General features: G+C 56.1%; 1 protein-coding gene across 4 annotated transcripts in view; it reads right to left on the bottom strand.

The window, feature by feature from the left end:
- CACNB3 (calcium voltage-gated channel auxiliary subunit beta 3) overlaps nucleotides 1-11,125 on the bottom strand; it is a 13,411-nt gene extending 2,286 nt beyond the window's left edge. Inside the window, exons 1-10 of one of the 4 annotated variants that reach the window (XM_040642398.1) lie at nucleotides 11,027-11,125; nucleotides 2,736-2,858; nucleotides 2,401-2,523; nucleotides 1,838-1,953; nucleotides 1,599-1,663; nucleotides 1,362-1,381; nucleotides 1,084-1,164; nucleotides 823-881; nucleotides 543-652; nucleotides 93-244 (exon numbers count right to left, since the gene is read on the bottom strand). In XM_040642398.1, coding sequence (XP_040498332.1) covers nucleotides 93-244; nucleotides 543-652; nucleotides 823-881; nucleotides 1,084-1,164; nucleotides 1,362-1,381; nucleotides 1,599-1,663; nucleotides 1,838-1,953; nucleotides 2,401-2,523; nucleotides 2,736-2,858; nucleotides 11,027-11,032 — 855 coding nt within the window. In that variant the 5' untranslated portion in view covers nucleotides 11,033-11,125. Of the gene's footprint in view, nucleotides 1-92; nucleotides 245-542; nucleotides 653-822; nucleotides 882-1,083; nucleotides 1,165-1,361; nucleotides 1,382-1,598; nucleotides 1,664-1,837; nucleotides 1,954-2,400; nucleotides 2,524-2,735; nucleotides 2,859-6,076; nucleotides 6,233-6,553; nucleotides 6,760-9,878; nucleotides 9,982-11,026 lie in introns of those variants that run through there. The other 3 variants (XM_040642394.1, XM_040642396.1, XM_040642395.1) reach the window with 3 other exon arrangements.
- Between the last annotated feature and the right edge of the window lie 7,630 nt (nucleotides 11,126-18,755).

Below are 18,755 nucleotides of genomic sequence, written 5' to 3'. Positions count from 1 at the left end.
CAGCAGGGAAAGGGAGCTCCGGAGCCCTCGGCAGGGACCACACTATGGGAGGGCAGCCCCAGGGGCCTCCTCCGTTGCCGCGGCTGACCTACCTTTGGTGAGGATACTTTGACAAAGACGATGATGGGGGCCAGGGAGGTCTTGGCCAGCTGCGCCGGGTGGTTGATGGTGTCAGCGTCTAGCACGACCAGCTGCAGGGATTTGGCCAGCTCGAATATGCGCTCAATCTCACTCTGTACTTCCGCTGTGGAGGGGGCAAGCGAGCTGTGATGCTCCCGCCGGGAACCACCGACTTCTTCCTCCGGCGGGGCTGCGGGCTCTCCCAGGTGGGAGATGGGAAGGACTTGGAGGGCGAGGGTATTCATCAAGGCCCCGGGGCAAGCAGAGAAACAGGGAACCGGGGTGACTGGGGTGGTTCTCGCCATCGTGGGGCAGGTGGAGGAGCTGGGCAGGACTGCAAGGTGCCAGGGAAGAGAAAAGTGGGAGGAAGGGTCTCACTAATGCTCGAGCGGCCCGAGAAGCAGGAGACCGGGACTTCTCACCGATGCTGGAGCGGGCGGAGGAGCGCTCAATGATGGTCCTCTTGCCGGGATTGTTGAGCACAGATCGCTTTGCCAGCGAGAGGTCCGCTGTGACTCGCGTGATGGAGATCCTGGGGTGGGGGTAGAGAATCCCAGCCCACCTCTGAGTTTCGAGCCTTAGGCCTCTCCTTACCCACGTCCCACTAACCTTCTCTTTAGAGAAGGCCTTGCTACAGGCACCTGGAAGGAGTCAATGATCTCCTCCCCGGTTCTCATGCCACCTGCGGCCAGAGCAGCTCACCTGCCATCAAACCTATGTTTGAGGAAGTCGAAGAGAGCCTTCTGCATCATGTCTGTGACCTGGGTGGGAGGGGTGAGGGGAAAGGCATGCGACTGAGGGCCCTCTGGGAGAGAGGCAGCGTCCCTAGGCATGGCCCTGGAGCCCGCCCCCTCTACACACAGAACTGATGAGGGGAGAACACCCCTTCCCACCGTCCCTGGGGCCTTCCCATGGTGCAGGCTGGGTAGAGACAACTCTTTGGGGTCAGGGACCTTCTCTCACCTCATAACCTTTCAGAGAGGGTCCCACCAACACCACAGGCCGCATGGAGGGCACCACGTCATATGGGGGGACATGTTCTGCCTGCAGAATTGACCTGAGGTCAAGCAAGGCCGTGGCCCTGTCGCCTGTCCTATGCCTGACCGGTGTGGGGCAGATTCAGAAGTTCTGGCCTCCCTCCCTTCTCTGTTTTCCTGCCCTTCCAACAATGACTTTCCAGAAACCTGTCCCCACAGCCATAAGCCATGAGCCCCCCAGCCCCGATCCCTTCCTTGACTCACCTGCTTTTGCTTCTGCTTGGCTTTTTGGAAAAGGAAATAAAAGATTAAGGTTGGTGAAGGGGGAAAGGCCCTGGGGGCATGGTATTCCCTTCCCCAGGGGAGATGCTGGGTTTCTCTGCGCTCTTTTGGTCCCTCCACCAACCCCTTCCCACACAGCTCACCTGGGAAGCAGCTCCCTTTCCCCCCTGTGTCTTAGTCACCCACCTACCCAAGATGGGCGGGTTGAGGGGAGGCTACCTAGAGATGGAGGAGGGGAGCGTCGGTTGCCAATGTCACTCAGGCTGGAGGGGTTCCCGGATCTCCTGAGAGCAGAAAGGGAGGCCGATAAGCGTCCTATGCACTATTTAATACTTGTATACATTTCCTTACATCGTAGCTAGTGAGGAAGGGGGGTGTGTGCCATCTGTGTTTCTGCACGTGTGTTGCTTCTGGGCACGAGGGGGGTATGTTGATGGAGTCACGAACCCTGCTCTCACCTGGCCTTCTGCTCCTGCTTGAGCCGGATGCTCTCCAGGCGCTGGGGGCTGGGGATGAAGGCAATGTCCCCGCCCTCTTTCACTAGCCTCCCGATCCACCAGTCATTGCTGTACTTCTGGGGGAAGGGGCGGTGAGAGGAGGCAACCAGGCCTCAGTCCTGGCTCTTCAACGTGAAAGAGCCAGGGAGGCATTCAGAGAGCTGGTCTGAGGAAGGCAGCATGAAAGGAGGGGGGCAGGAGAGGGAGCCGGAGGGAAGGGCAACCGGGTTTGAGCCACCCAAGGTTTCGGTGTGAGGTATCACTGACGTCACGGGGGACCTAAGAGGCAACTCGTCTACCTGCTCGCTTTACACATACGGAGACTGAGGCCCAAGCCAGGTCTCGGAAGGATGGAGGCCCTGGGGACTGGGTTTTAGATATGAGGGGCATACGGGTGTGTGTTCTGGGTAAGAGCTGAGGAGTCTGGGGACTTGATGAGAGACGAAGACTGGAGTAAGAGGCATGGGAGCTAGGGCGGGAGCAGGGGCGTTAGGCGGCTCCTCTTTGGGGCTGGGGTTGGTCACCTCTTTAATGTGCAGAAAATCCTTGGCCTCAAAGTTGACTCCAGAGCCCTGGACTGGGCACTCCTCGTCCAGTACGCCACAGTAGCTGACATTGGTCCTCACAGCAAATGCCACAGGTTTGTGCTAGGGAATTTGGCCATCCGTGCAAGTGAGGGGAGCGTCACAGCACCCCTTCTAACTTCAGTGCCCCATCAGTAGAGGGCGGAGGCCCCAACAGATCGCCCATGACACAAACACACTCTTTCACACTCATGAGCATCCTGCCCACTGACCCGTGGGGACTTAGGACCGAGTCTCCACCCAGCCTGGTCCGACCCGCCCACCCAAGTCGATACCTTGGCCCTTTCAAGCTGCTGCTGAGCCTGGCTCTCCACTTCCCGCCGGGCGCTCTCCCGATCCTCCTCCAGGGACACGTCTGAGTCCAGAGATGGGCGGCTGGTATAGGAGTCGGCTGAACCCTGGCATGGAGGAGAGGCTGTGACCCCTGGGCTCAGGTGGGAGGGCACTACAGGCACCCTCTAAGCCCTACAGCAGTGCCTCCACTAACCCTAGCCTGTCCATGTCCACACGGGTGGCTGGGCCCCAGTGGTCCCTTCTATCTCCCTAAGAAGGGCCCAGCGCCTCTGGGACTGCAGGAAAGCCAGCCCGATCCATATGTGCTAAGATCTGGGCCCCTCCTCCCAAGCCTATTAATACTGCAGCCTTGAATAGAGCTTTCACTTTCCTCCTTGCTCCCTTTCCTCCCCTCTACCCTGGCCTCTGGGGCAGAGTGAAGGGAGACGTGCTGAAGATGATACATTGGAGATGATTCTGAATCTAAAAGACCCAGCCCTCTTGTTCGCATCAGCCTGCAAAGCAGCCTGGACCTTATCCCTTTAAAATGCGTGGCAGCAGTACAGTCAGCTGGGAACAGTCAAGAGACTCTGGTTGGCATGGCACTGGTCCTGAGTGTCAGGATAGAGCCGTCCACCCCCTTAGATCTCAGCTCCCCCAGTGCCTCCCTCTCCAGGGTGAAGAGGAGGACACAGAGCTGCCAACTCCTGGAAGTCACTTCCCCTCCACTCTCCCCGCCCCCACTTTCTTTCCTCTCACACCTGCTGGGGCAACTGGCCAGGTGTGGGCAGCAAACAAGACACAGACCGAGAAGGCAACACAAAGGTGTCTCCCTGGGCCCCAGGGAGGCTCGGCCACACCTACCATCTGGCCTACATCTCCCCAGCCCTGCCCCAAGGGGTATCAGCCCTAGAGGAAGGACCTCTCAGTGCCAGGCAACCCAGCCAAGGACCCTGGGGATGTTCGGACAGGGTCTTTGACAACCTGAGCCAGCAGAGTCTCTGAGTCCTGCCCAGAGGAAGGGTCTTTGGGCAGGGGGTACATTTGGAGGGTTGCAGAGCTCACCATAAGGGAGGCCCTGAGAGAGATGCACAAATGAACGAGGGAAGCTGGCCCTCAGGACAGGAGGATGGAAGTCAGGATGTCTGGGGAAAGAGAATCTTTTGTTTTCTGCCTCAGTTTCCCCTCTTCATGATCAGAAGCCTGAAGCGGTACTTCCATCAATTCTGAGGTGCAAGTGGCAGAGATGAGATAGGGGCCTAGATAAGGGGTCCATGTGGGAGTGTGTGTGTGTGTGTGTGTGTGTGTGTGTGTGTGTGTAGGGAAGGGGTTTTAGAATGTTCTCAGACTGAGGAACATTCCGTCAAGCTCCATGCCTGACCACTTACAGAAGGCAGCGGAAGCCAGACTCAGTGGGGGAGGAAGACAAACTCACATATCGCCATGCCCTCTGCCCCAGTCCCACCACCCGCAAGAGGGCTGGTCAACTTGATATCGGCCCAGGGCCTTGAGCCTCAGCTAAAGACAATGTCTGCGGTAGAGGGAAGGCATGGAGACAGCACAGAGGGGAAAAGTCTCTCGTTTTACAGAGGAGTAGAGCCTGCCTGCTATTCCCCATCTCTCTTGAGAACAAAATAAGGCTGGCTTGACAGCAGGATAAAGAGCAGCTGAGCCCCGGCAAGAAGCTTTGCCCTGTCAGAGGAGTGGGGGGACGTCCTTGCAGGGGTCCCGGACGTAGGAGGTGGCTGTCTAAGGTGAACAGGGGCCAGTGGGAAGGGAGGCAAGAGACACGGCGGGATGACGGCTCACTTAGATAAGTATACGTCAGACGCCTCCTAGATGTCCAGGCCTGTGCCGGAAGAGGAGTCTGACCTTTACCCTCTGCTCCACAGGCTCTCGGCCTAATTTAGTCATCTTCACGTCCCTGCCTGGGGCATCTGGGTTACCCGGCCTCTCACCTCAGGATGGGAATGACAAGATCTCCCCCTAAATGTTTAGTGAGTTGTGCTCAGAATGGAACCCCCTCTCCCTCGTTCCCAAGTCTCAGAGCTCACCCATCCCTCATGCGCGGGTACCACCTGGGAGGCCAGGGCCGCCCTGCCAAGTGTGCCCCGGGGTCTTGCCTCCCTCACCCCCTGTTATGCCGAAACAGCCAGAGGTTCAGTACTTTTGGAGCTGCCAGGAGTTGGCACAGTGCCCTGGAGGTGCCCCCCTTGCCTGGGGAGTGTGTGGGCAGGCTGCAGCTCCGCTCTTGCCTGGCAGGGGGAAGAAGAGGAGGGAGATGAGCCGGTGGATTTATTTAGAGCCTGGTCTCCCTCCTACTGCTTCAGAGGGGGCCTCAGGGAGAGCAAGGAGCCAGGCAAGAGAAAGGGAAGTGGGGGAGGGTGATCCAGGAACCAGCAAGGGGTGGGGAGCCGGCGAGGGGGCAGCAGGCTGCCCCAACACCAGCCACATGTCAGCCTTTACCTTACAACAGCCCTTGCCTTCTCACCAGGAACAGGAAAGAATCTTCTGGGGCCCTCCAGCCCCTCAGAGTTTCATTCTTAAGCTCACCTTGGCACCCTGGGCCATGCCAGCTGTCCCTTCAACTGTCAGAAAGAGGTGTCCACCAGAGCCTTGAAAATGAGCTGCTCTGGCTGCAATGTAATTAGCCCCGGAGGCCCAATGGGGAACTGGGCCCAGCAGGAGCCCAGTCCCAGAAAAGGACTGATAGCTGTCTACTCTGAACCCTAGAACTCCTGTATCCTGGGCCTGGCAGCAAGACACGGAAGAAAACGCAAATAGTCCCCTTTTGTCCGGAGTGCTCTACCCTCCACACCTGTCCGGGACCCCTTCCAAGCCACCTAGTGGTCCTCTCCGAACGAGGCCTTCATGCAGGAGGTTCGAGGGAAGGGACAGAGAAGCTGCTCCCCATCCTTGCCCCATCTTTCCAGGCACTCTCTCTGCTCCCTGAGCTCCGGGAATCACTGCCTAATGAGCTGATTTGTCTCAGTGGGTCAGGAGATAAAAGCAAAGAGGAGAATTAAATATTTATCAGTTGCCTAGTTCTCTGAGCAAAGAGCTTCCTCTCCATCCCCAGGCCCTCGGCCCCTCTGGCCTCACCTCCAGGCCCTCCATGCTGAGTAGGAGCCCGGGAAGCCCACTGCTCTGAGGACGCCCCAGCGGGAGGCGTGGAATGGATGGGGCTCCGTCAGCTGGCCCACCCATGTGCTGGGTGCCTAGTTTCCAGCCTGGGAGAGAAGCTGGGCTACAGGCAGGGTGAGGAAACGAGGCAATGCTCAGGGATGGCAGCAGAAGGGAATAATGGAGGTCCTCAAGTTTATGATCCTTCCGAGGCTGGTACCTGATTCTCTGAGGTTCTCCTAGGCTCTCTCAATTTGTCCTTTACTTGAAGCATGGGAGGGCTGAATGGTCCTCCTCCCAGAAAGCCCCAGCCGCTCCTGTAGCTGCTGTGTTCAGACCCCGTCAATCCTCCTTTGGGAACTCCAGACACGGCGTGTGCCCGCTCTACAGCCTCTGTGCCCTCAGCCTTCAGCCCTTCCTCCCTCTACCCTTCAGTCCTGGGCTCTGCAGCCACCTGCTTGAGCCTTTCCCCCGCACTACCCCCGCCTTGCACACACCCTAGACCCCTTGGTCTAGGACTGGGGTCCTGGGAAGCCCTGGGCAGGAAAATCCATCTCCCCACTTTCCAGGAGCGCCCCCCCGCACGCCCTGCCCCTCCACTGAGGCGTTTTTCAAAGTCCTGAACGGGGGGAAGGGTCCAAGGGAGAAGAGGAGTCACCCCAACTTCCCCACCCCCACCCTCGCCGTGGGCACTCACCGCCTCCGAGTCCTCAAACCCGGGCACGTAGGAGTCGTCATACATGGGGGAGTCCGGGTGGGGGGGGGAGAGCGCGGCGCCGGGGGCGGCAGCAGCCCGGAGGCAGGGGCGAGGACAGCGGGCCGCGCCCGAGAGATGCCACCGAGCCCCGCAGCCCTGCGGGCGGCGGCGGAGAGCGAGAGAGCGCGAAGGAGAGAGCGAGCCGCGAAGACCAGCTGCTCGGAGCTCAAATCACCGCTCCCCCCACCCCACCCCCCCAAACCCTGCCGGTCCCACCCCGAGCGCGGCTGAGGAATCTGGCGCCGGCTCCTACAACAATAGTGCCCGCCCACCTGACCCCCTCCCCGGGAGCAGGCGGGGGCGGCGGCGGGGGGCGCCGGCCACCCGGGGAGCCCAAGACCGGGCCGGGAGAGGGGGGCCGGCCGCAGCCGGGGAGAAGGTGGGTCCCCAAGCACCTATGGGGCACAGGGGCGGCGGGGAGGAAGGGGAGGAGAGACTGCGGGCGGGGCGGATCCAGGCTCGGAGGAGGCGGGGCGAGGAGAGATGCGGAGACAGAGAAGCTCGGCAACCCAGGAAATACTCCGCCGGGAAACAAAGGGCTGGAGCGGGGGAGGGGAGGGGGCGCCGAGATGGTACCCGAGCCGAGAAAGCGGAGGGCGCAGGTTGCGGGGAGGCAGGAGTCAGGGAAAGGAGGGGCCGAGGCAGAGGGAGGAAGGAGGGGAGACAGGAAATTGGGGAGACTGGGGGAGATCGGAGAGGCGGTGCGGGCGGCCGACGGGGGAGGGGCCCCAGGTGAGAGGGCGGTGTGTCGGGCCCAGGCGGCCCAGAGACTCGGAAAGCAAACCCCGCAATGGTCCCGGGGAGGAATGGATTTGGCCACCCCAGGCCAATGCCGTGACAGTAGCCCCTACCCCGGCAGGTGCTCGGCCCCCTCAGGCCTGGGACCTTGCAGCAAAGGGCCTTGTCGCCAAACCAGTGCAAAGGGGGGTTGGTTTTGGGTCCTGCCGCCCCACACCTGTTGCGCGAGCGGATTCCATCCTCGTCCGGCCGGGATGGGGGTTCCCTTCCTCACTTCCTTGCCAAGGACTGAGCCAGGCAGTGCCAAGGCATCCGTGGGAACTGGGGGAGGGAGGGGCTGTTTTAGGTGAGCCTAAAGGGAGGAGGAAAGAAACCGGAGGGTGGAGGTAGGGGGACTGTCAAGGCTGGGACAAAAGGTGGGATGCTGGCCACACTGGGGTTGGGAGGGGGGGAGGGCAAGACGACCGAATCACTAGTGTAAAGCCAGATTCTCTCCTTAGAGAAAAGATTGGGGGTGGGGTGGCCGATATCCGGGTTGGAGCCACAGTGCCACTCTGTACCCGTCAGTCTCTTTCCCAGGAGCACTGAGATGTGAGGTTACAGACAGAGCAGCAGCCCTCATCTCGAATAAACTTCCCCGAAGGTCCACGCGTTTGAGCTCCCTCCTTTCTTCCATTTCCTGGAACACTGTTCCTTTGAATTTTGATTACCTACCTGCCGCCCTCCCCCACCACTGGGGGGGATGTGAGATAGAAAGATGGTTACACTTGGAGCCCTTCTGAGCTCAGTCCTTCTCCAGTCCCAGTTTCTCACACCCAGGAGGGTGAATCAGGAATCTGCTCAGGGCTTTACCTTTCTGAGCTACAGGGGAGTCAGAAGACCGAAACTGACCCGGTTTGATGAGTCTGGGGGGAAAGCACTGTGCACGGGAGAGAGGAAGACCACCCCACCCAACTGGCTTCCCCGTTCATGTCCCTTGTTCATGTTCCACTGCCAAGAAAGAAGGAGAGAAGGGGCCTCATCGTAAGACTACTTTAGTCTGCCTTTAGTCTGTCTCCCCCGTGAGGGAGCAGCCCAGCTCTGCTTAGCATCCTTGTCCTGCCGAATTGGGCAGACAACTTTGTTGGAGCCCCGAGGCCGGCAAGCACTGCTGGGGGCGGGGGGGGGGGGCAGCTGGCTTCACGGTTCCCTCTGCGGAGTCCTGCACCGTTTGGGGCTGGTTATACACTGGATTCTTTGGTAGTGCCAGTTCCCAGACGCTGTTCTTTTCACTTTCGTGCCTCTTCCAGTTCCTCAGAATTCCTCGGATCCTCCTCTTTGATTCCCTGCCTCTTCAGTTCCTTCTGTTCTTCCAGAAAGGCAGAAAGGAGGCATGAGGTGTGAAAGAATAGGACCTTCAAGGCGCTCCCTCTCCTGGAAGATGATCCCAGTGAAGACAGCTGCAGAGGCATCTGCTTTCTTCCCATCCCTGAATCTATTCTCCTGGTCTCTCCTTTTGGGACTCTTTCCACCACCAGGGGGTCCTGGGGATTGTAGTTATACAGCGGATCTGCCATCAGCTTCACTCCTTCCTCACACACCTTGTTGTCTTCGTCCCCATCTGGGACAGTGGTTTCCAAGTCTGCTTCTGAGGCATGAGTTGCCATGCCAACCACCCCCGGGAGATGGGTTCAAGTTTTTCATACCTGGGCTCATCCCTTGGGTCTTGCGGGAGCTTCGGAGCTGCTCTCTTTCCCTTATCTCTGAGTTGCTACTCAATGTCCCCTTCCATTTTCCTCACCTCACCCACACCTGCCTGGTCCAATTCTCATGCCAACTTCCTGCCCTGGAACAAGACCTGCGCCTGTCAGTATCCGTGTGGCCTCTAACCCCTTATATTTTCCGTGACTGAGCCTAAGGGGAGAGAGCGAGGGCACAAAAAGGATTTGAGGAGAGGATTCCTCGTTCTAGGAGAGATCTGTTAGACTGGCAGCTGGCTGGTAGCCAAGGCATGGATGCAGAACATGGGGGCGGGGGGTGGTGGTGGTGGTGGCAGGGAAGCCCTGATAACCAACCAGGTTTGGGAGTTGGAGTTCTCGGGAGCCTCCAGAAGGCATTCTAGCTTCTCCTATAAGTGCACCAGGAAGCTGGACAGATCTAATCCCTCTGTATTAGGTGAGGAAACTGAGTCAGGAGCCAGTACCTCTGGGAACTCCTTCTCCCCAGCAGTCTTTAAGATTCGGACCAAGCCGAACCTCCCAGCATTCCAGCAGCTAGGCTGCCCTCAGGAAGCCTGGAGAGGGACACCAGGGGAACTTGGTCCTTTCATCTAGCCCCTTTTTTGGCTCTCCGGGCAGTCTTCCCCCTCCCATCCCAATCCCAGTGCTTAGAAGCTGCCAGCTCTGGTTGCTCCCTCTTCCACCCTTAGCCTCACCTCCTCGACCTTCCCTCCTCCCCATCACTGCAGTCTCCCCCAAATGCGGGCCCTCTTCCTAGCTTGGAGTGGGGCTCTCCTTCCACCCACTGGGGAGGGGTCCCCCGCGTTTACCTCATTCAGCAGGAAGGTTGCACTGGAGTCAGAAAAAGACATAGACCGGGCTAGCGGCCTTTTCCCCCTCCCCCGGGCCAGGGGCTCCGAGGCGGGAGCAGGACCAGGCCGCCGCTCTGCACACTGGCTCCCGCCTGCACGCCTGGCCTCGCCCCACGCCCTCCCGACTCGCCGCCGGCTCGCGTCCCTCTCTCCGGGTTCCCTCCCCCTTTCCTCCTCCTTCCCTCCCTCTCCCTCCCTCTCCCTTCCTTTCTCGCCGCCTCTGTCACTCTCCCTCTCTCGTCGCCTTTCAGCCCCGCTCTCTCCATTTCCGTCTCTTCTCCTCCCCTCTACGGTCCATGTTCTCTGTTTATCTGCGTGCCTCCCACTGTCCTTCCATCCCCACATCTCGCCTCCCTCCTCCGCCTCCTCCTCCCTCCTCAAGCCGACCCCCAGAAAAGGCTGGGGCTCTGGAGCTCCCGCCGCCGCAGGCAGAAGGGCGGGAGTAGCCCCGGGGCTGCCCGGACTCCGGAGCTCCAGGCGGAAGGTTCTGGTCCCTCCCGACTCCTGCTCCGTGAGCCCAAGGCAGCCTAGCGCCCGAGCTCGACCCCGACCTCAGCAGGGGAAAGGATCGACGGGAGGAACGCCGGTGTGTGGCTCGCTGGCCCCCGCGGCAAGGCGCCCCCTCCGAGTTCCGGGGAAGCCACGTGCGGCCACCCGTCCCGGACCCAGAGCCTGTGTCTCCAGCGCGCCCGGGAGTCTCGATCTCCCCTCTCTGCCGGGTTCTGGCGCCGCGGGACTCAGCCCGCGAAGGCGCGGGGCGAGGAGAGGCGGCTTCTCCCGGAGCGGCTGCAGCGCCCCCTAGGCTCACTCGCCCGGTGGCCGCACACGCCCTCCAGGTGGCGGTACCCGCCCGGGGGTCCAGTCTGTCGGCCGGCTGGGGGCCAGCCCTGCCAGCAGGAGGCGCTGCCCTGGCCGGAGCGGAAGGGGCGCAGCTCGCAGCCAGACCCCCACCGAAGCCTAGGACGAACCCCTCTCCTTCTCTGTCCAAGAACTGCGGTCCCACTGGTCCGACCCCCAGTATGGGACTCCCAGGCTGCACCCTATCTCCACCCCCGCAGGATTCCTTTGAGACGCTTGGCTTCTCTGGGGTCTTAGACAGCTCCTACCTGCATGTTGGTCTCCAGGGGCGCCCCCGCTGAGCCCAGCAGCTTCTCGGCCAGGCCTGGGCAGCTGGGAGTACAGAGTCGCGGGACCGCTGCTCCGGTCAGTACCCCCCTCCGCCCCCTTCGGCGGGCACGTCAAACAGGACAAGCCCAAGTTCTGGCGGGGGAAGGGGGAGCGGGGGTGTAGCCCCAGCCGGCTCTCTCCCTACACCCATCTAAGCGGATCAGCCTCTCATTGGTCCCTCCACACTCCCAACACCCCCAGGCTGGACTCTTCTGTATACCCAAGGCGGTGACTAAAGGGGAGGGGGCGGCCGAACCCCTCACGGACACAGACACGCCCGGATGTTGAGTGACAGAGTCCCTAAGTTCCCCTTACACCAGCCAGAACTCTTCCCCTTAAGACGAAGGGCGCTCCACCGATCCTCCTGGGCCCTTCTTTTATATCCCTTCCCCTGGGGGTTCCTGGAACACACCCTCCCCCCAATCCTCCCATCCCCTGGGGATCTTGGAAGACTTCTCTCCTTCTCTGTTGAGCTGACCCTCTCCACTGCCCCTATTTCAGAGGGAGCTAAACTGGGGAGAAGCAATTCTCCTCTCTCCACCCGTAGCTTCTCCTCAGGCTGGGCTTAAACCTGGAACGTGCCTTGGGAGGAGGGCACCTCCTCCCCTCCCTCTGTGGTCTAGTCCAGTGGGTCCAAGGATCTCCTACCACCCACCAACCCCCAAGTTACTCAGCTTCAACTATTCAGATAAAGAGGTCGTGTGTGTGTGTGTGTGTGTGTGTGTGTTATTAAAATGTGCATGGAGGTTTTTTATAGGTTTAGTTTTTTAGCTTTAATAGATGGAGCAGAGCTCTTTGCATTTCATTTGGCAATAAGACCTGGAGGGAGAGAGAGCCACCCCCCCAACACCCCTGCTGACCACAGCTAATGGACTGGCTCCTCTGTGCCTTGGGGCAGCTTAAGTTTCCATATGGGAAAGGGGGGTGGGGGTGCTGGCCAAAGCAAGCAATTGTCCCTGGCTTCCCCGTTCCTCCCCTCCCTCCCTCCAATCTCCCAGAACCTACTGCCCAGAACACCATCTCTCTCTCCACCCCTTATTTTAAAATAGAAATATCAATGACTTCTCTCGGAGCCTATCAGAGGGACTGAGGTGCCTCAGGACAGCTCTGCGCTCTTCACTTTTTCTTATTTTCACTCCAGCTGCTGGACCACACCCCTCTCCCTTCTGCCACAGAGAGAAGGTAGGAACCTCAGAACTAGAGCGGGGAGCCCAGCCTGCGGGCCCCCAGAATGTCCTCTCCCACTCCCTCTGTGTGAGATGACAAGCAGAATTATCCCTCTCTGGGCCCTGTGCCGGCCGCACACCCTCTTGCTCCCCAGTTTACCTACCTTGGGCCCCCCATCTCTGGCTCTGACCTCACAGTATCTGGCACCTTGCTAAAGGGGGACCCTAGACTGGATGCACTTCTGGGAACCACGCCTTAGTTGGGCCCTTTAGGCCTTCAGGTCCCGCATACAGACCTTCAGGGCTTCCCACGAAGTCTATCCCTGCTCTCCGGGGTTGGCTCACCATATTCTGTGACCTCCCAGACTCCCAGGGTCTTAGGACCTTGGCATATTTGGCCGGGCCGCTGCTAACCTTTTTGGCTAGTTTTTGTGCAGGTATATTCCGGGCCAAGGGGTTGTCCTACTGATCCAGAGTTGGATTTCAATCACCGCTTGCCTCCCCAGCAAAGGCATAACCTGCAAACTCTACTTGGTGGCCCTGGCATTTGAAAATCTGTGTATCATGGGGACAGAGAACAAATATCACCATGTCCATCCCTTTATATCTATTCTACTGAGACCATAAAGGGTCTTCCCAACTCTCCTGAGAAAGCTCTAGGAGGTAGCTACCACAGGGAATCCCCATTTGCCAATTCTGTGTATCACTCTGGGGAAGTTCCTCCAACATCCAACCTCAATCCCTTCTGCTGCAACCTCTTTCTTCTTTTTCTGGGCTCCACCTCTAGGCCCATGGTGATATTTGATGCGTCTAGGCACTTCTAGTCTCCATCCCCTGACGCAGCATTTGCTATAAATATGTCGGAAGAGCTTCTTGCTGACGGTACCCAGCGAGATTGCACCTTCCTTCCCACACCAGGCCTCTCTGGAGGGCCTGGGCTCTCAGCTGTGGCTTAAAGACCCAGCACTTGCCAGCTCTGGTGCAGGCAGTGTGACTGCTCTGTGGGTTTGGAGGTTCCTTCTGGTGCCCGGGAAGGAGGGAAGGTGAGAGGGCTGAGAAGCTCGGCTCTCATTCTCTTGCTGCCCAGAGTCTGGCTCAGCCTGGCACATAGTAGGTGCTCGATACATCTTTATTTTAGTCTTAGATCTCAGTTACCCCTTCTGCATCCCCTGCATGGGACTGGTGATTCCAGTTCTCCAGGATGAGCTGGAGTGAGCAAGGAGGCCGGGACAGGAGCAGAGCGAGAACTGTAGGGCTGCCTCAGGTGGAGGAAGGGGCATCAGCAGGGGGATCCGTAGGGTGGCCTGGGGAAGGGGGCCTGTCCTAGACTTCACTGGCCTTCTCTCCTTCTCTTGCTAAACCCTGAATACTTTAGGACTCTGAATCACAGCACTGCCCAAGGGGTCCGTTCAAGTCCTTCCTTCGCTCCCACATGTTTACAAACTTTGTAATCATCAGAGGTTCGCCAGGGAACTGGGGTTGAAAAGAGGTGGGTGGGGGTGGGAATCCCTGGGAGGCCCACCCTGTTCTGAGATGTTTGACTCAGATTACTGGCCTAAGCGGTCAGAGCTCTTTGCGGGAAGAGTTCCCCAAGCAGGGGCAGCTGAAACATCCCAGGGCTTTCAAAAGCCTGGGCCAAAGGGGACTTGGGCATCCTTTAGGAGGTGGGGCTGCTGACAAGGGGCTGAAAGTGGCCTTAAGAAGGCTCAGAAGGTACCCTTCTGCTTACTCTCACTAGCCCTCTGCCCCCTCCCGGACTCCCACCGCTCTCAATTTACGGATCTGAGTGAGGTAGTCCTCGCCGGCTCAGCGTGGGGCATGGTGCCCACAGCCTCCCTGGGAATGAATTATTGAGGACAGCGTGATGTTAGCAGCTCGCAGCTGCTGCCCCTTGGGCCTGCCATTGCCTCTCACTGCTTCTGCACCAGCTCCAAGGGGCATGAGGGATGGGGGTGTGAGGGAGAGGCAGGAACTGTGTAGAGACGAGGAAGTGTAGACTCAGACCCCGGGGAGAAGCCTCCTGGGGAGGAGGGAAGACGGCTGGCAAAGAGTTGTGGCCCTTCCTCACGAATCAGGAGGGCAGAAGGAGCCGACAGCCACCCTGGGGCTGGGTTGGGAGCTGAGACTGGAAGACCCTTGACCCCAGCGACTGCCCACCATTGGAGGTCGGAAGTCTTATGTGCGTCTGGGTAACACAGAGCCAGAAGGAGTCTGGATCCTTCTTTGACCTGGAGTCAGCACCAGGAAGGGTATTAGGTCATTCAGGGATGCTCTGTGCAGAGCCCTCCCTCCCTCCCCGGGAGATGGCACCTGCAGAGAATAGCTGCTGGGAGCACATGCCCAGTGCTGGGGACCGTGCAGCTGGGCCCCGGGTCCTGGGTAGGCTGGCTGCCCTGGTGCAAAGAACACGGGGCTTGGACTCTGAAAACCAGAGGGCGCGTCCTCATTCTATCACTTACTAGTTGTGGGCAAACCACTTATTATCTCGGAACTGGAGTTGTTTTTTTTGGTTTTTTGTTTTTTTACCTTTACAAGGGAGAAAGGACAGTGCTTGCTTAACAAGAGGTTCTGTGAGAATTCAACAGGAACCACTGTATTTCATAAAATGGAAATTGCTACGTAAATGTTCGTTGTTACTCTTGGGTAAGACTGTCAGGTGCAGGGAAGCAGCAGGCAGTGGACAGAACCCGTACACAGTCGTGGCCTGGGTTTTAGTCCAAGCCCTGTGACCAGCTCTTGGTCTTTCCACATCGAGGTCAAATGACTTTCCAAAGGCCAGAATCAGTCCCTGGTTGATGGAGATTCAGACCGAGATCTTTCAGATTCTACCTCCTGGGTTCTTTCCATTACGCTGTGTGGGCTGGATAACTCGGCTCCAGGCTGACCTTCCAGGCGCTCAGCCCTGGAGACTTCCCCTGAAAAGTCCCCCACACCCGGATGCCACAGTGATTAGTACTTCATTCCTTTGTAATTTGTGTGGCCACACCCCTCTCTCCTTTAGGAATAATGCAGCAAGTACATCCCCCCCAGACAGCATGAATAATATTATCTTGTATTTGGAATGCGGTTTAAAAACTAGCCTTTTATTATTACAGAAGGAATACTTCTTCCTCACACGATAAACAACACGGCACGATAAATCCAAACAGCATTCCCACCACCCAGAAATTAGCACCATTAATACTTTTCGTGTAATCCCTCTGGACTTTTTCTTAAAATTTTTTTAAAAAATTGACATATAACAATTGTGTACAACGCACAAGTATTAAATGTATAACTCAGTGATTTTTTTGCATATCGATCTATATCTGTGTAACCACATTCAAATCAAGGCTTATGATATTATCCCTGGCCCAGGGGTTTTCCTCAGGCCCCATCAGCCTCCAGGGGCCATGATTATTCAGTCTCTTACCACGATTTGCCTGTTCTTGAATTTCATATAAAAAGGATCATACAGTGTGTACTCTTTGGTGTCTGGCTTCTTTCCTGCAATATTATGTTCTTGCGATTGTTGCATTTATCGGCGGTTTGCTCTTTTTCTGGCTGCGTAGTATTCCATTGTCAGATCATCTCATTATTTATTTATCCATTCTCCTGTTGATGAACATTTAGGATGACTCCAATTGTGTCTACAATGAATACAGTTGCTGTGGACGTTCTTGAACGTGTGTCTTTTGGTTGGTATACGAATTCATTGCTTTGGATATATAGACCTAGCGATGGAATTGCTGGGTTGTAGGGTAGGCTGTATCTATTTTATGCACCACACACATACATACGTGTGTGTGTGTGTGTGTGTGTGTGTGTGTGTTTAGCAAAATGAGATCATAATGAACGTGCTATTTTGTACCTTCTTGTTTTTACTCAATAGTCTCCACCTTTCCATTTTATGCATTTTCGTTTTATCTAATTCCAGTCACTATTCAAATCTCCCCAGTTGGCCCCCAAAATGTCTTTTGCAACTGATATTTCCTAATCAGCATCCAGTCAAGGATCACACCGTGTCTAGGAGTGGCCTTCTGTAAGACCTCACCTTAGGTCCTCGCTGGCTGTTAGCAGGAGACATCAGTTCCTTGTCCCGGGGACCTCTCCAGAGGGTGACACACATCACGGCAGCTTACTGCTGACAGAGAGAGAGATCATCGTCCTTTTGTAACCTGGTTTTGGAAGTGACTTTTCTTCACGCTTGCTGCATTTTACTCCTTAGAAACAAGTCAGTAGACCCAGCCCACACTTACGGTGGGGATTACACGGGAGTTGAGAGCGAGCAACGGAAGGAGCAGAGGGACAGGGACAAGCAGAGCCCACGCTGAGTGTGGAACCAGATGCAGGGCTCAGTCTCAGGACCCCAAGATCATGACCTGAGCAGAAGCCAAGAGTTGGGTGCTTAACCCACTGAGCCACATAGGCGCCCTTGAAAATAAATTCTTAAAAATCCTCAGCGCCCCTGGGTGGCTCCGTCAGTTGAGTGTCCAACTCTTGATTTCGGGTCAGGTTATGATCTCAGGGTGGTGGGATCGAGTCCCGTGGGCTCTGAGCTCAGCACTCAGCCTTTCTCGCTTGCCCTCTGCCCCTCCCCCCTCATGTGCACGCTCTCTCCCTCTCTCTTTAGATAAATAAAATCTTAAAAAAAAAAAACCCTCCACCAGAGTAGTACATTTATTAATACTGATGGAGTCTGATTTCGACGCATCATTAGCACCCCAAGTGTATAGTCTCCATTAGGGTTCGCTCTGGGTGTCGCGCGTTCTGTGGGTCTTGACAAATGTGTAATGACATCTATCCACCATTATAATATCACACAGACCAGTTTCACCGCCCTAAAATTCCTCTGTGTTCTGCCTCCCCCAACCTTTGGCAACCACTGAGCTGTTTTATAGTCTCCATAGTTCTACTTTTTCCAGAAGGTCATGGAGCTGGCTTCATAGGCTACATAGCTAGATTCTGCAATATACGTTTCACGATATGTAATTGTCTTATTCATTTGTCTTGCTGGCTGCTTCCCTGAAGAAGAATGCAAGTGGCCTGAGGGCAGGAAACTTGTCTGTCTTCTTGACTTACCCCTGTATCCCCAGTAGCTATCATCGTGCCTGCTAATTGGCCCTAATGCGTATTTGTTGAAAGGAAGACAATGTCTTGAGATTTGCCCATGTCATATTCTAATTGATTGGAATCTAGGTCTCCTGGACTTCACAGCCCCAACTGATGAGTTCATTCCACCACACTGGGAAGGAAAAAGGTAGTGGTGGGGTGAGAGAGAAAAGGGAAAGGGCAGGAGGAGCGAAGGGAAGCGAGAAGGAGAGTAGGGGCAAATAAATTTTTGACAAAACACATTGGCCAAGGGGGCAGCTCAGGAAGGGTCTCTTTTCCCCCCAAAGGGGAGCATAAGCCCCTTGTCCTGGTTCTTCTCAACATAGCTTAGAGAGGCTCACATGTGTTTGAAGCAAACAAAAAACTTTACCCAATATTAAGGAAGAACAAAAAGCAAATAAACAATGACAATGCATGAACAGTAGAACAGTCCAGGATAGACTGGAGTATAAAGTTTCCATTCGCATTGCAGCTAGCTTTATCCCTGGACTCCCAGACTTGGGCTCTCTGCATATCTTGCTCCCCAATTCTAAAGGGCTTTCTACAATTTTTCAGTCCCCTTGAATGCCTGTCTTCCTGGTTTCCCTGCCTCCCAGCTCCCAGTCTGTTTGCCTCAGTGGGTGTATGGACACATTAAGATGCCCTAAGCATGAAAAAGATTATGATGAGCCTTGTGCAGTGAAAAACAATTCAACAAACAACTCAACTGTAAAAAAAATTTGTCTAACAAAACTCTGAAAATTTCCATGACAAATCCCATGTTTAAAGGAAAATGACAAATATCAAAGTCTTTCTTTTTAAAAAAGATTTTATTTATTTATTTGAGAGAGAGAGAGAGAGGCAGAGCACAAGCAGGCGGAGGGGCAGAGGGAGAGGGACAAGCAGACCCCACTGAGTGGGGAGCCTGACGTGGGGGCTCCATTCCACGACCCTGAGATCATGACCTGAGCTGAAATCAAGAACTGGCCACTTAACCAACTGAGCCACCCAGGTGCCTTCAAATTATTTCTACATAAATATTTTTCAGTGCATCTGCTGGGCTGGCACCTAACACTCCATGTGCCTACTGAGTAAATATTCACTGTTGCACACCCCCTCCCCCGCCTCTGCAGGCAACATGAAATTTAGAGGAACCATGGTACAGTGTCACTTTCCTCATTTGGAGTATTTTCTTGCTGGCATTAAAACTCTGAACTGGCATTTCCCCTAATTTCTTTCTTTCTTTTTTTTTTTTTTAAGTTTTATTTATTTAAGTAATCTCTACAATCAACATGGGGCTCGAACTCACGACCCGAGATCAAAAGTGGTATGTTTTTCCTACTGAGCCAGCCAGGTGCCCTTCCCCACATTGTTATCTTGAAAAATTTTTAACCTTTCTGTAGGTTTAAATTTGCAAGAGTCCAATTTCATC

This window comes from Ursus maritimus, unplaced genomic scaffold, assembly GCF_017311325.1.
Source record: "Ursus maritimus isolate PB19 unplaced genomic scaffold, ASM1731132v1 scaffold_26, whole genome shotgun sequence".
Classification (NCBI taxonomy): Eukaryota; Metazoa; Chordata; class Mammalia; order Carnivora; family Ursidae; genus Ursus; species Ursus maritimus.
Note: the sequence above shows the minus strand (reverse complement) of the source record. Positions and strands in the feature narration are given on the sequence as shown.